At 32.8% G+C, this 12381-nt stretch overlaps 1 protein-coding gene across 1 annotated transcript in view; it reads right to left on the bottom strand.

The window, feature by feature from the left end:
• The window catches only part of SENP6 (SUMO specific peptidase 6), a 127021-nt gene that overhangs the window by 30096 nt on the left and 84544 nt on the right, over positions 1-12381 (bottom strand). Inside the window, exons 9-13 of the mRNA XM_052645712.1 lie at positions 10038-10425; positions 4882-5120; positions 2033-2203; positions 1076-1109; positions 242-436 (exon numbers count right to left, since the gene is read on the bottom strand). Coding sequence (XP_052501672.1) covers positions 242-436; positions 1076-1109; positions 2033-2203; positions 4882-5120; positions 10038-10425 — 1027 coding nt within the window. The remainder of the gene's footprint in view (positions 1-241; positions 437-1075; positions 1110-2032; positions 2204-4881; positions 5121-10037; positions 10426-12381) is intronic.

The following is a 12381-nucleotide window of genomic DNA, read 5'->3' as shown; positions in this document are numbered from 1 at the left end:
ACACTATGTATATTTTGGGGTTTCAACCCATTTTGAAAACTTTCCAAATGGCTAAACCTGGGTTTTATCTTCAGAACTTCCATTTTCTATGGACTTTTCCTCTTCTATAAAATGAGGGAAGTAATATCTTATAATGTCATTATCAAGATTGTAGGTAATACAAATATATCTAAGGTATCTTATCAATATCAACTCACAGTCTGCTAACCAATGTATTGTACATTTGCTCTACATAACTTACTTGTTAATTTATTTACTCCTTTACAGTCATTCCAAACTTTATCCTCCATGTTCATCTGCAGTTGCATGCTCAGCTTCTGATAAACTGCCGGTTTAGTCTGAAGAAACACTACTGGTAATTTTCGGACACTACACCATTCACATTTTGTTAGATCAGAGGTATTTAAAGTAATCCCTACAGGATCATTTTCTGGTTCTGGAGAAAAACAAATGGAAATGGAAAAGGAATCAGTTCTTAAGAGGGCAAAATCATGAATGGAGGAAACTAGGGAATTACAATTTTAAAGTACACATTTATTATGAAAAACTGAAAGTGAGAGTGTTAGTTGCTCAATTGTGTCCGACTCCAAAACGCCATGGACTATAGGCTGCCACGCTAACCTGTCCAAGGATTTTCCAGGCAAGAATAGCGGAGTGGGTAGCCATTCCCTTCTCCAAGGGATCTTTTTGACTCAGGGATCGAACCTGGGTCTCCTGCATTGCAGGCAGATTCTTTACTATCTGAGCCATCAGGGAAGCCCCCACATATTTATTATATGTTGTACATGGTAACTTTAGTGGGAAAATGAAGAAAAATCTTTGATCTTAAAGAAGTATCTAAATACATTTTTTCCCATATGGAAAGAGAATTCTAATGAAGAATACTTAAAAACTTAAACATAGCTTCTGTGATGTTATAGTATGAAATTTCCACTCTTAAGGTATAATGCCCTTTGTTACAACGCATATAATAACTAATTATCTTAGTGAACTCTAAAAATAACGTTTTTTATTCCAGTAAAGTGTTTTAGTGTAAACAAAGCTTTAGTGAGCAGGAGGACATACAACAGCTTACCTTCTAGCTGTATCTTGATAAAATCTAAACAAAACTAAAAAATAAGATAAATTAGTAACAATCATAGATTTTGGGGGAAGATTTTGCTACAGAGACCCTAAATGACATGCTGTTGGGACTTTGCCTATAGAAGGCAGAAAAACTGATTCATGTACTGCATTTGTCCATCTGATCTTTATAATACCAAGAATGACGCCAGCCTCTATTCATTAAAAATAGTTGGAAACAGAATTAAGGACACCCAAGTTAAGAAGCCTTATAAGTACAGTGCTACTGGAAGATTAACCTACCAACAGTGCATAGGATACATCAGAAAGAAAAAAAAATATGACTTCGAAGGCAGATTAAGGAGATTATGTTACAATCTTAAACAGAAAATATACATTTGAATTGGACTGGTGGTAGCAGAATAACAATGAGACAGGTATGATAGGTAAGATAAAGGGACGAAAGAAAGTTCTTGGGCTTCTCTGGACACTGAACTAGTTCAAAAGCACAATGCCTCTTGGGCGGCCACCAAAGTCCAATAATCTATTTCTAGGAGTCACTATGTCACAAGACATTTTTATGCGGACCCCAAAGCTTTTCAATTCTTCCTTTTCTCATAAAGTTCCTCAAAATACTGTTTTCATGCATTGGGCTGACATGAGAATAAAACGGTAACACACTGGAGTGAATTCCAACTCAGTGAGAATAAACACTTTCCTATAATGATTAAGCACTACTTTGAATATTATGTTATAATTTAAAAAAATTTTTTAACAGAATACACATGACCAAGTTTTTACCCACTAATTTTTATGGTGAGTAGCTATTATTGTCCATATTCTTAAAGCAATTTGAAATCTTGAAATAATTGCAATGTTCTATTAAAGATTTTAACTTATAAATTTTAAAATATTATATATTAAACTCTGAATCTTATAATTGGTAGTAAAGAGCATAGTATGTACTTACAATTACAGGTTCTATTAATAGTCGGAAGAGTGTCCCTACTCGTATACTTCGACAGTTTAAAACTACAGTATCAGAGGAACTTTGGCAGCTTAAAGATACAGGATCAACTAAAGTTTCTTGAGAAATCACTTTGCGACGTTTTAGAGGTGTGGTGATAATAGAATTACCAAACTGAAAAAGGAAAAACATTTTTACTTAGTAAGTTATTAGAACAAGACTGCAAACTAAGTAGACATAGCAAAGATGACCCAACAGAAGAAATGTAATTATCAAAACATAAAATTGATTTTACTTCAACAGTGCTACATGAGTAAGTATTTACTGATTTTATAACAGTAACGGTAAACTCTTCCTGTTCCACTTTACCTAGTTATTAGGTGAAACTCCAGTAACAGCTAAGCAGAGAAATGGTCCTTTAGGAATCAGATAGGCTGGGTTCAAAAAACAGTTTTACTACCTTTCAATGATCTGATCTTGTAAAACTTATATTAATAACTTCTAAACTAAAAATTTTAGTTTCCTAAACTAAAATGTAACAGTATTTACTCAAATGAGCTAATGCACATAAGTAGCTTAGCATGGCGCTTCATGCATGGTAAAAGGCTGGATAAAAGTTATCTAGTAAGAGTGGCAGTAGTTGCTGTATTTGGATTAAATTAGCAGCTCTTCAGAAAACTGATAATTTAGGAAAATTGCTATTTACATTATAAAATGATGCTTCCTTATATATTAAAAACTATTAAATGACTTGATCTGTTGAATTAAGATTTCAGTCATTCCCAAATGCAAATTAATCATAATATAAAAGTGTCTTTATAAGTATATATTCAAATTAAATCTAATTAAAAGTAAAGATGTCAAAATCTTTATCATCAAAAAAAAAATAAAACAAGATCTTGATTTAAATGAATATTTTCCCAGGTTATTAACAGATATCTATTAGAGAGGTTTAAAACTTTTTTTAGTTTTAGAATTATTTCTTCAAATGAGATTTTACTTAGCTCAATAGTTAAGTTAGGTAATTTCCAGCAATCTAACACTTAAAAATATATTTCTTTTTTTGTACCTTACTCTAAAAAAAAAAAAAAACTCCTCTTATTTATATCCTTTATTCATTTTTCTATAGTTGCTTCTATTTTTTGATTTTTAACAAATCAAAACTATGTAAAGGACCAACTTATCCTCTGTCACATATTTCACTATTTTTCCCATTTGCATTACCTATTAAATTCTGTGGATGGTGTTTTGGTTCACTGCATTGTACTTTCCACTGAAACAAATATATTCATCTCTTCATTTATTACTTTTGCTTGTGCCGAAATGTTTGGAAAGGCATTTCCTAAGATTACACCGAACTATCAACCTATATTTTTTCTATTATTATAGTTACTTTTGGTTTTTCATTTCTTACTGATCCCATCTTAACAATCAAATATGTATGTTTCCATATTTTAATCTACAACTTTCCGAATTCCTGACATATGTACGAATTCCTGACATATGTACGAATTCCTGACATATGTACATACAACTTTTTAACATACAAATTTATTTTTTAGGTTCTTTTTACAAAAATAAGAAAATATGCACATAATTTCTGCATCTCAGTATTCTCACTAAACAGTGCCATGTAGAAAATCCTAAGCCATTGATACAGTTCCAATTTTCATTGACAGTGGCTGAGTAATAATCCACGGTACATATATACTATAGTTTCTTCAGTAATTTCTATGAAAGTGAAAGTGAAGTTTCTGTAATTTCTGTGAAAGTGAAAGTGAAGTTTCTGTCGTGTCTGACTTTTTGCGACCCTGTGGAGTAGTCTACCAGGCTCCTCCCTCCAAGGGATTCTCCAGGCAAGAATACTGGAGTGGGTTGCCATTTCCTTCTCCAGGGGATCTTCCTAACCGAGGGATCGAACCCAGGTCTCCCACATTGCAGGCAGATGCTTTAACCTCTGAACCTCCAAGGAAGTCCCTACGTAATTTCTATATCAATCATTAAAATGATTGTTTGCTAATAATTATATTTGTATATATAATCAAAGCACTGGAGGTTAAAGATTCCTTTGAGTCTAGGGAATGAATTACTTGGTCATTCAGTATATATTTTAAATATTTCAGTAGATGCTTCTACTCTTTTTCCAAAAGGCCACAGCTTACCCTCTTTTCATCAACATATAAGGAAAGTACCCTTTACCTTGGATTTTTGCCAATGTATGTGTTAACTGATTTTGCATCAATTGTGAAAGTTTGTTAAGTATATGGTTATATTTTATCTTCTTTGACATGTACTTTTCCTATAAAGTTTTATTATCTGAATTTCCCTTCTTTTGGTCTATTCCTATCTTTTTAAAATTTTCTTTTTCCTTCTAACTTTTAAAAGTTCTTGGTTTATTATAGACATCAGCATAGTTTACCTGCATTACAAATACTCCTTTCTAGACCTACTGTTGATTGACAGAATTTCTTTTGTCATCTGAATATTTTTAAGATTTTACAGTAAAACATAAAATATACTATAACCATATTATGCTATTAATAAAATATACCCAAGTTAAAATGATCTCTTACTGTCTACTAGATTATACAAATATATGCGCTTTACACTTATATTTTGCTTACTAAAGGTTGATGTTTCTTTTTGTTGAATTTTTACACTTTAAGCCTTTATTTAAAATATATTTTTCTGTATGCTTTAATGTTCTTTCAATAATCTTCCCAGTGTTATTTTAAGTTCTACTTAATGAATAATTCATTTTTTTCTATTGATACCACCAAATTATCCTCCCCCCCAAATATTTACATATCAAAGAAGAAATCTGAATAAACGTTAATAAATGTGAAAAGTACCTGGTCTTTCATTCTTGCCTTTCTTGGCAATGTAACTGTATGTAATTCTGAATCTGCTGGAATGCTTCTTAGTTCATGCTCTATTCTACAAGTGTTTTCATTTAGAGCTGCTTCTACTTTTCCAGTGGATGGAGCTGGGGAAGAACATGCTGAATCAGCAGGTTGCGGAGAGATGCTTTCTCTTCTGTTAATCCTGTCATTGTCGTCATCGTCATCATCATCATCACTGGACAAAATGACTATAAAGAAAGTGTTAAGTACTTCAGTTATTTCATTCTTGTCAGTTAAAAATGTAAGTCCATGACAAAAGTTGGAAATATACCAAATCTGCTTTGGATCTCCTGATCTGAGATTAATAAAAATGAAGATACAATCCATTCTATTTGAAGAAAAGTTAAATTTGTAGAGCAATTAAACTGGCATTTTTTATATAACATACAAATGTAAAATTAACTCTACAACTCATCACAATCACCCACACAGAAACATAGACAAGTTACATTTACATGTTTATCATTAGGTCTATTTCAGAGTTTCAGAAAGTCTTAGGTATGAAGAGAATTTGCATACAAATTATTCATAAAATAGCATGCATTTTAAAAGTCTGTAAGACTGCATGTGATCAAATAATTTTTATCTCACACAAGAAATCACTAATATCATTACTAGTCTTTGAGAGAACTTGAACCAGTGCCTGAAAGTGAAAGTCACTCAGTAGTGTCTGATTCTTTGTGACCCCACGGACTATACAGTTCATGGCATTCTCTAGGCCAGAATATTGGAGTGGGTAGCCTTTCCCTTCTCTAGGGGATCTTCCCAACCCAGGGACCAAACCCAGGTCTCCTGCATTGCAGGTGAATGTTTTACCAGCTGAGCCACAATTATTGGACCAATGCCTAATATGCAGTAAATCTTGTTGAGTAAATGAACATGGGTAAGACATTACATGAAGGTAATTTGCTCTTATACCACGTACTTATTAGTGAATCTTTTCAAACTCATCTCTCTATCAAATTCTGCAGAGCCAGCATACTGCACTTGAGTCAAAATCCAAACTCCTTACTCTGGTTCATAGATGTATGCAATTTGGACCCAGGCTACTTTCTCATACTACTTCATTTTTTCCTCCAGCTTGTTTCTATCTAACTGTAATTCTCTTAACACTTTTGCACTTTTGTCATCAAATAATTGGTTTAAATACCACTTTTTGATTAACTACCCAATCTAAAGTAAGCACATAGGTACTTGCTTATTCACATCGACTAATTTAAATTTCTGTTGTCTTTTGCTGTGGATGTACACTTACTCATTTGTTTCTCCCCACTAAAATAAAGTATAAAGAACAAGAATATCACTTTTATTTACTGCTATATTTCCAGTGTCCAAAATACTATCTGGTAAAGAAAGTCATGTGTTGAAGAATGTAAAAACTTGCAGGAGCAATTCTGTTTTCCCCTATCATATATCATAAACATAAATGCTTAGTTATTATTTATGAGTCATATAACAAGTCCCAGAGAGGAATCACCCCCAGCATCACACCATTCATCTTTTTAATTTTGCTATCCAGTCTCAAATGTTTTTCAGAAGTGATATTTTTATTAACAGAAAATGTGACAGGCCAGATTAGAAGGCTCAAGACCCTAGTTTTCAAGTCAGTTTACACACACTGGAAAGTTAGAGTCTTGCCACTTACTAGTCATTTGCCTCAGTTTCTCCTCTGTGATATAGGGGACAACAAAGTCTTAGGAACAAATGATTTAATGTACAAAAGATTTATTAGCACAGTACCTGATGTATAAAAGCTTTAGAAAACTTCATAACTGCTTATATTGTTTATGAAGAGCTACACAGAAGCACATATTCAACAGGAAGCCTAGTGTTCAATCTACAGTCATTTTTTTGTGCTTCAGGAACATTAAAACTTCTACATCTTGCTCTATCAGAAACTTATTTTAAAGCTCCAATGCTGCAACAGATAGAACTGTACTACATAGTTCTTGTTTTATTAATTTAAGGTAAATGAGGGTTGTACTCAATGTCACCATAATTACAAAGCAAACAGGGAGAGAGTATGCAAAGATGATAATAGTTAAAGAGCTGTTCTTATAACTGCTTTAATTCTCTACAAAACATGGAACATATTCTATGTAAGTATATACCTAAGATTCTGCATCAGAGTCTGCTTTGCACTAAATTCTGTCCCTTTTAAATCCATATACTGAAGCCCTAATCCCCAAAGTGGCTATATGTGGAAATAGGGCATGTAGAGAGACAATAAAGGTTACATGGTCTTAAAGGTGAAGCCTCAATCTGATAGGACTGGTGTCACAGGAAAAAGAGATGCCAGAGATCTCTCTCCCTCTCTGTGAGCACAAAAGGAAGGGCATGTAAAGACACATTAAGAAGGTGGCTGTCTGCAAGCCTGGAAGAGAGGCCTCCACCTGACACCAATTCTGATGGCACCTTAATCTTGGACTTCCAGCATGCAGAACTGTAAGACAATAAATTTAAGCCCACTCAGTCTGTGGTATTCTGTTATGGCAAGCTAAGCGGACTAATACTAGTCTTTGCATTTACATTCCAAACTTGTTCCCATAGAAATCAGGCTATCTTCTTTCTCACCTCATTCTAGGCAGTGTTCAAAATTTCTTTATCAAGTAACTTTTCCACCTACCTATCTAAAATTCTACGATCTAAAACTGCAAGCTTCTTCACTGTGACACTTGTCACTCTCTATTTCCCAGAACTGCTTCACTTTTCTACACAGAACTTACCACTACTTGACACACTGTACATTTTATTATTTGACCACCATGGACAGAACAAAAGCTTCATAATAATAAATCATTTTAATAGGAACACAAATTTAAGAATGATAAAGTAAACAAAAGAGACTTTGAAACCACAAAAATCACTTAAAAAAAAAATCTAAACTCCAACAGCCTATATGTACATAACAATGAGAAGCCTTAAGCATAGATTGCCTCATTTATAGAATAGGGTTGCATTAGTAACTACCTCACAGGATTGTAAAAACCGAACTAAAGTGGTTAGTATATAAACTTTTATAAGCAGGACCAATAAGCATGTAATAAATATCTTAAAACAGAAAATTTTTTTCTATATACATTACTGAGAAACATGGTTTTTAATTTTTCTGGAGGGGAGGGAAACAAAATTAGGCTTTATGGTTTTAATTCATAGTAAACTGCTTAAGGCACCTCAAAATCACATAGATTCACTTTGTTTTTTTACTTACTAACTCAGTCTTACTAACTTCCAGTTCCCCTCATCCTGGAAATCTCAGCAAGCTGAGTTTCCAGCATGGAAGTCTGGCTCAGAATAATACCCAGTAATTGCCTATTAAGTTTTAGAGTTCTACTTATATCTTACGGTAAAATTTTACATAACAACCTCACCATTAGGAAATATTCAAATGATATTAACATATTTAATATTGCATTGGTATAACACTAAAATGTGTCATAAAATATTCATATTCAATATAGACATCCTCATAACATCATAACAGAGTTTTGGCTTGACAGCTATCATACAGAAATTCCTTTGCAAATCAAGCTCTTTCGGAAAATAAGCTAATATACTGGTAAAGGTTAAGGTTTCTCACTTTGAATTAAAATAGGACTTGGTACATTTTTGAGGTTGAAAAACTTCTTGATTTTATCCCTTTTATAAGGTGGAGCTTTTCTCTCTGTGAGAGAGTAGGCGGGTACCATTATGAACTAACTGTGATATATTTAACATATTTCAATACATAGTAGTTATGGTTCCTTTTGTGGCCCAAGCAGATTCAGTCTTGGTTACAGAGTGAAGCCTTTTCATTTTAGCTGTGTGCTTCTGACATGACCTTAGCTATTTGTGACTGTTTCCACGCTTCCTGATACAACTCAGTGATTGAGATTTATCTCATACAGTTGTGTTCCAGACCTAGAGTCAGCCATTTCTCTGAAGAGCTCTGATTATTTTTAGTGGAAAATGGTATTAGAAACACAGATATGGGATATGGGAACTAAAGTTGTTTTTATACAATGTTTGCTTACTGTTTCCAGGCATATTTCATGGGTAAAGCTAAGAGATACTTTCTGTTCAATAGAAAATATTGATATAGAATAAGTTCCAGTATTATCTTCAATTCAAATTCAAATTTAGTTATTTTTACTTCTTTGATTTTGCTTTTGTATTCCTTTTCTCCAATACTGAACATCTTGGTTTCTGGAGACAGTAATATAATTGCTGGCTTGTTTTTATCAATATGTATTTAAAAACAGCAATATTATTATTAATAAAATTACTGAATCCAGTTAGGACTTCTCTGGAGTTTTATTTAAACATTAAGGATGTGCAGCCACAATATTATTTTAATTTAAATTAATTTGAGATAATTCTGTGCATTCAAGCCACCAACAAGGTATATAAATTTTCCTACCCATCACAAATAAAGAGTAGCGTACTATAAACTCTGATCTGCACCTTGCTTTAATTCATTTGATAAAATAGCTTAAAAATCATTCTATACAATATTAAGTTTCCCCCCCTTTCCAGCTACCTACACTAAAGTTTATTTAATCAGTCTATGACTGTTTCCAATCTTATGCTATTTCTTACAAAAAGGACTGTATTTCATATACACACACATATGTACATGTTACTAAAGACAGGAAAAGGATTTAGAGGAGGAACAACAGTAGTAAGGGAGTGAATCTTCAGAGTCCTTTCTTTTGTCAAATGCTTTATTGAGCTATGCCAGGCACTTCATGTTATTTTTAAATTTACTCCCTCAATAACACTATCAGGCAGGAAATATATCCACTTAGAGATCAGAGAGATTAAAGTAACTGGGTCAAAGTTAGAAAGTTGATCCTAACTGGCAACTGACCTAAGACTAGGGCCAAGATCTATGCTCTTTTTTTAAAAAACTACTTAAAATGGATAGGGTAAGAACAAAGTCTAAGTCAGTTATTATTTTTCAATTACATGGGCAGTTTTAATAATCTACCCAAAAAGCATGTCATGTAACAATACAAAAAATCTTTTAAAACTACACTTCAGAAATATGCTCATGCTCACATTAAAAATATATGTGAAAAATATTAGACCCATATAAGCAATACTAAAGAGAGTAAAATACTTACTTGGATCATTTAAGTCTGACAGGCTTGTTTTCCTTTCTTTCAGGTTTGTGATTTTGGCTACTTTTGCCCTAGATAGAATGACTTTTCCATTAGTATGTAAATAATTCTGTCCACTCTCATCACAACTCACAATAATATCAATTGGAATCTTTCCCACACTGTTGCCATAAAACTTCTTGGCTGGTAATATTGTGTTTTGTGACTTCTGTCCTCCAGAATTCTGATGAATTGATGTTCTTAATGAAAATCCAGCAGAGTCATTCAAGGTTACAGTTTGTCTGCAATTTCTCTGCAAATCCTTAGAAAAAGGAATACCACAACTTTGGCATTTGGTCTGATTTTCTTTTTCTTTCCCACATTTTGGACAAAATCCACACTGTTTAGAAACCTTAAAATCCAAAAGAAAGAAAGGAAAAAAAAAGACTTTGGCATTTTATTTCAACATCATGGAACAACAACAATAATCTCAAAATTAATCTCCTATTTCTCATCACCATCACTATGGCTACCACAAAATCCTGAATGTTACTTGGGATTTAGCATCACAACACTGGAAGGAATTTCTGAAACGATCTAGTCCAGCAGTCTTCAAATCAGAGTATGTATATTCCTCAAGGGCTACATAAAGATTTTCTAAGGCATACAGGGCATAAATAATCTTAAGGTAAATCAATATTTAGATGTTCAAGTTATACATATAACCCTTCAAAAAACTGGTCCTATTATGCTTATGTCAAAGTATCACCTGCCACAAATGTTCATACTTAAAAAAAAAAAAAAAAAAGAATGCTAAATCCAACTTCCATTTGAAATATTAAAATGGTACATGGCCCTAGGGTATAAAAATCACCAAACCAAACAGAAAGATAATGTTACATGCTGGAAAAATGAATTGATTCTAAGTTCTTGTTAAGACAATCTTTTACAAGGTAATTTATTTCTAAATTATCAGCGCTACAAAAAATAGTTCAAGGAAGGCCCAATCTAGGCCTCTTACAATTATGATACCATTAAAAAAGTTTTTTTGACAGTAGAGTATCATGATTTTGAAGCCTATAATGTAGAAGGAGTTCAAGGTATTTGGTGATATTACTGTAATAAAGCTCTTTCCATACCCATGTACCTATTTATGTGAACAAGGTTCTTCAGCACCTACATCTATAAGGAAAACATGAATAAATGCTGAATCCAGTTTCAATATGTAACATAATATTCATCCATGGACATATAAAATAATTGAGAAAGATAGTCTGTCTCTAATTAAAAGATGCACCTCCAATAATTTTGCTTTTACATCAAACTATTCATCAAACTTTGTATAAAATATATGGCTTTAATAATTATATACTATTAACAAGTGTATATTATTAATTTGGATGTCCCCAGATCCATATATGAGGAGACTGATCTAAATATTCTATTTTAAAAGGTAACTCCTTTTTAACTGTGTCAACTATTACATCCTGTGTGACCTTTTAAATTCAGGATGAAAAATGCTAAATGTCAACTTAAGAATACATAAGAGGATAATATAATCATGTAAAATTCTTATAGGTGACAGAAGACATCAACTAGTTGCAGGACCAACAGATAGGTGGCAACTATATATGATTAAATATATAGAATTACATTTCAAAATTCACCAAACTGAATGCTTAAGTTCTATGCATTTTTACTTTAGGTAAATTTATGACTCAAAAATATGTACACAAACAAAAAAGGCCTATAAAGACCACTACTCTAGACTTACCTGTTTGCTGTAAAGATGAAAAAAACTGACAGAGAAATTGCTAACTTTGCCCAACTGACCATGACAAAGCTGTTCTAAGATACCATGTTACCTATTTGAGGGTCTACCCCAGACAACAAAAAGGGATGAAATTTGTTACCCAGATAACGCAAAGGAATAAAAACCAACCAGGGCAAAATTAAACTTAATAGGTAGAACTTCAGCTTGGCATATGTAGATTGTACTTTTTTTTTTCCCCTCTGCCAAGACATAAAGAATTCAATTATGCTATTTTGAATGCATATGTAATTTATGTGAACAACTGGTTAGATACAAAGGAGCAGTCCCTACCTACATACTACCCGATGATGAAATATCTAAACCTCTTAAAAAAAAAAAATCTAAACCCCCTCATTTTCATGATGAGCATAGATCTCCACATCTAGCTAGGTTTTAAACACATCCATTTACGTGAAAACTAGACCCTCATTTCTCACAGTGGGAGTCAGCGCTATGTAAGCTAATTCTGTCTTTTATTAAGAAGAATCCAGGATATCATCAAGCTGGGTTCAGACTGGCTCCAATGCTTTAGTGTCTATAATAAAGGGTACATTT

This window comes from Budorcas taxicolor, chromosome 9 (genome assembly GCF_023091745.1).
Source record: "Budorcas taxicolor isolate Tak-1 chromosome 9, Takin1.1, whole genome shotgun sequence".
NCBI classification, from domain to species: Eukaryota; Metazoa; Chordata; class Mammalia; order Artiodactyla; family Bovidae; genus Budorcas; species Budorcas taxicolor.
This window is presented reverse-complemented; position numbering and strand designations above follow the sequence as displayed.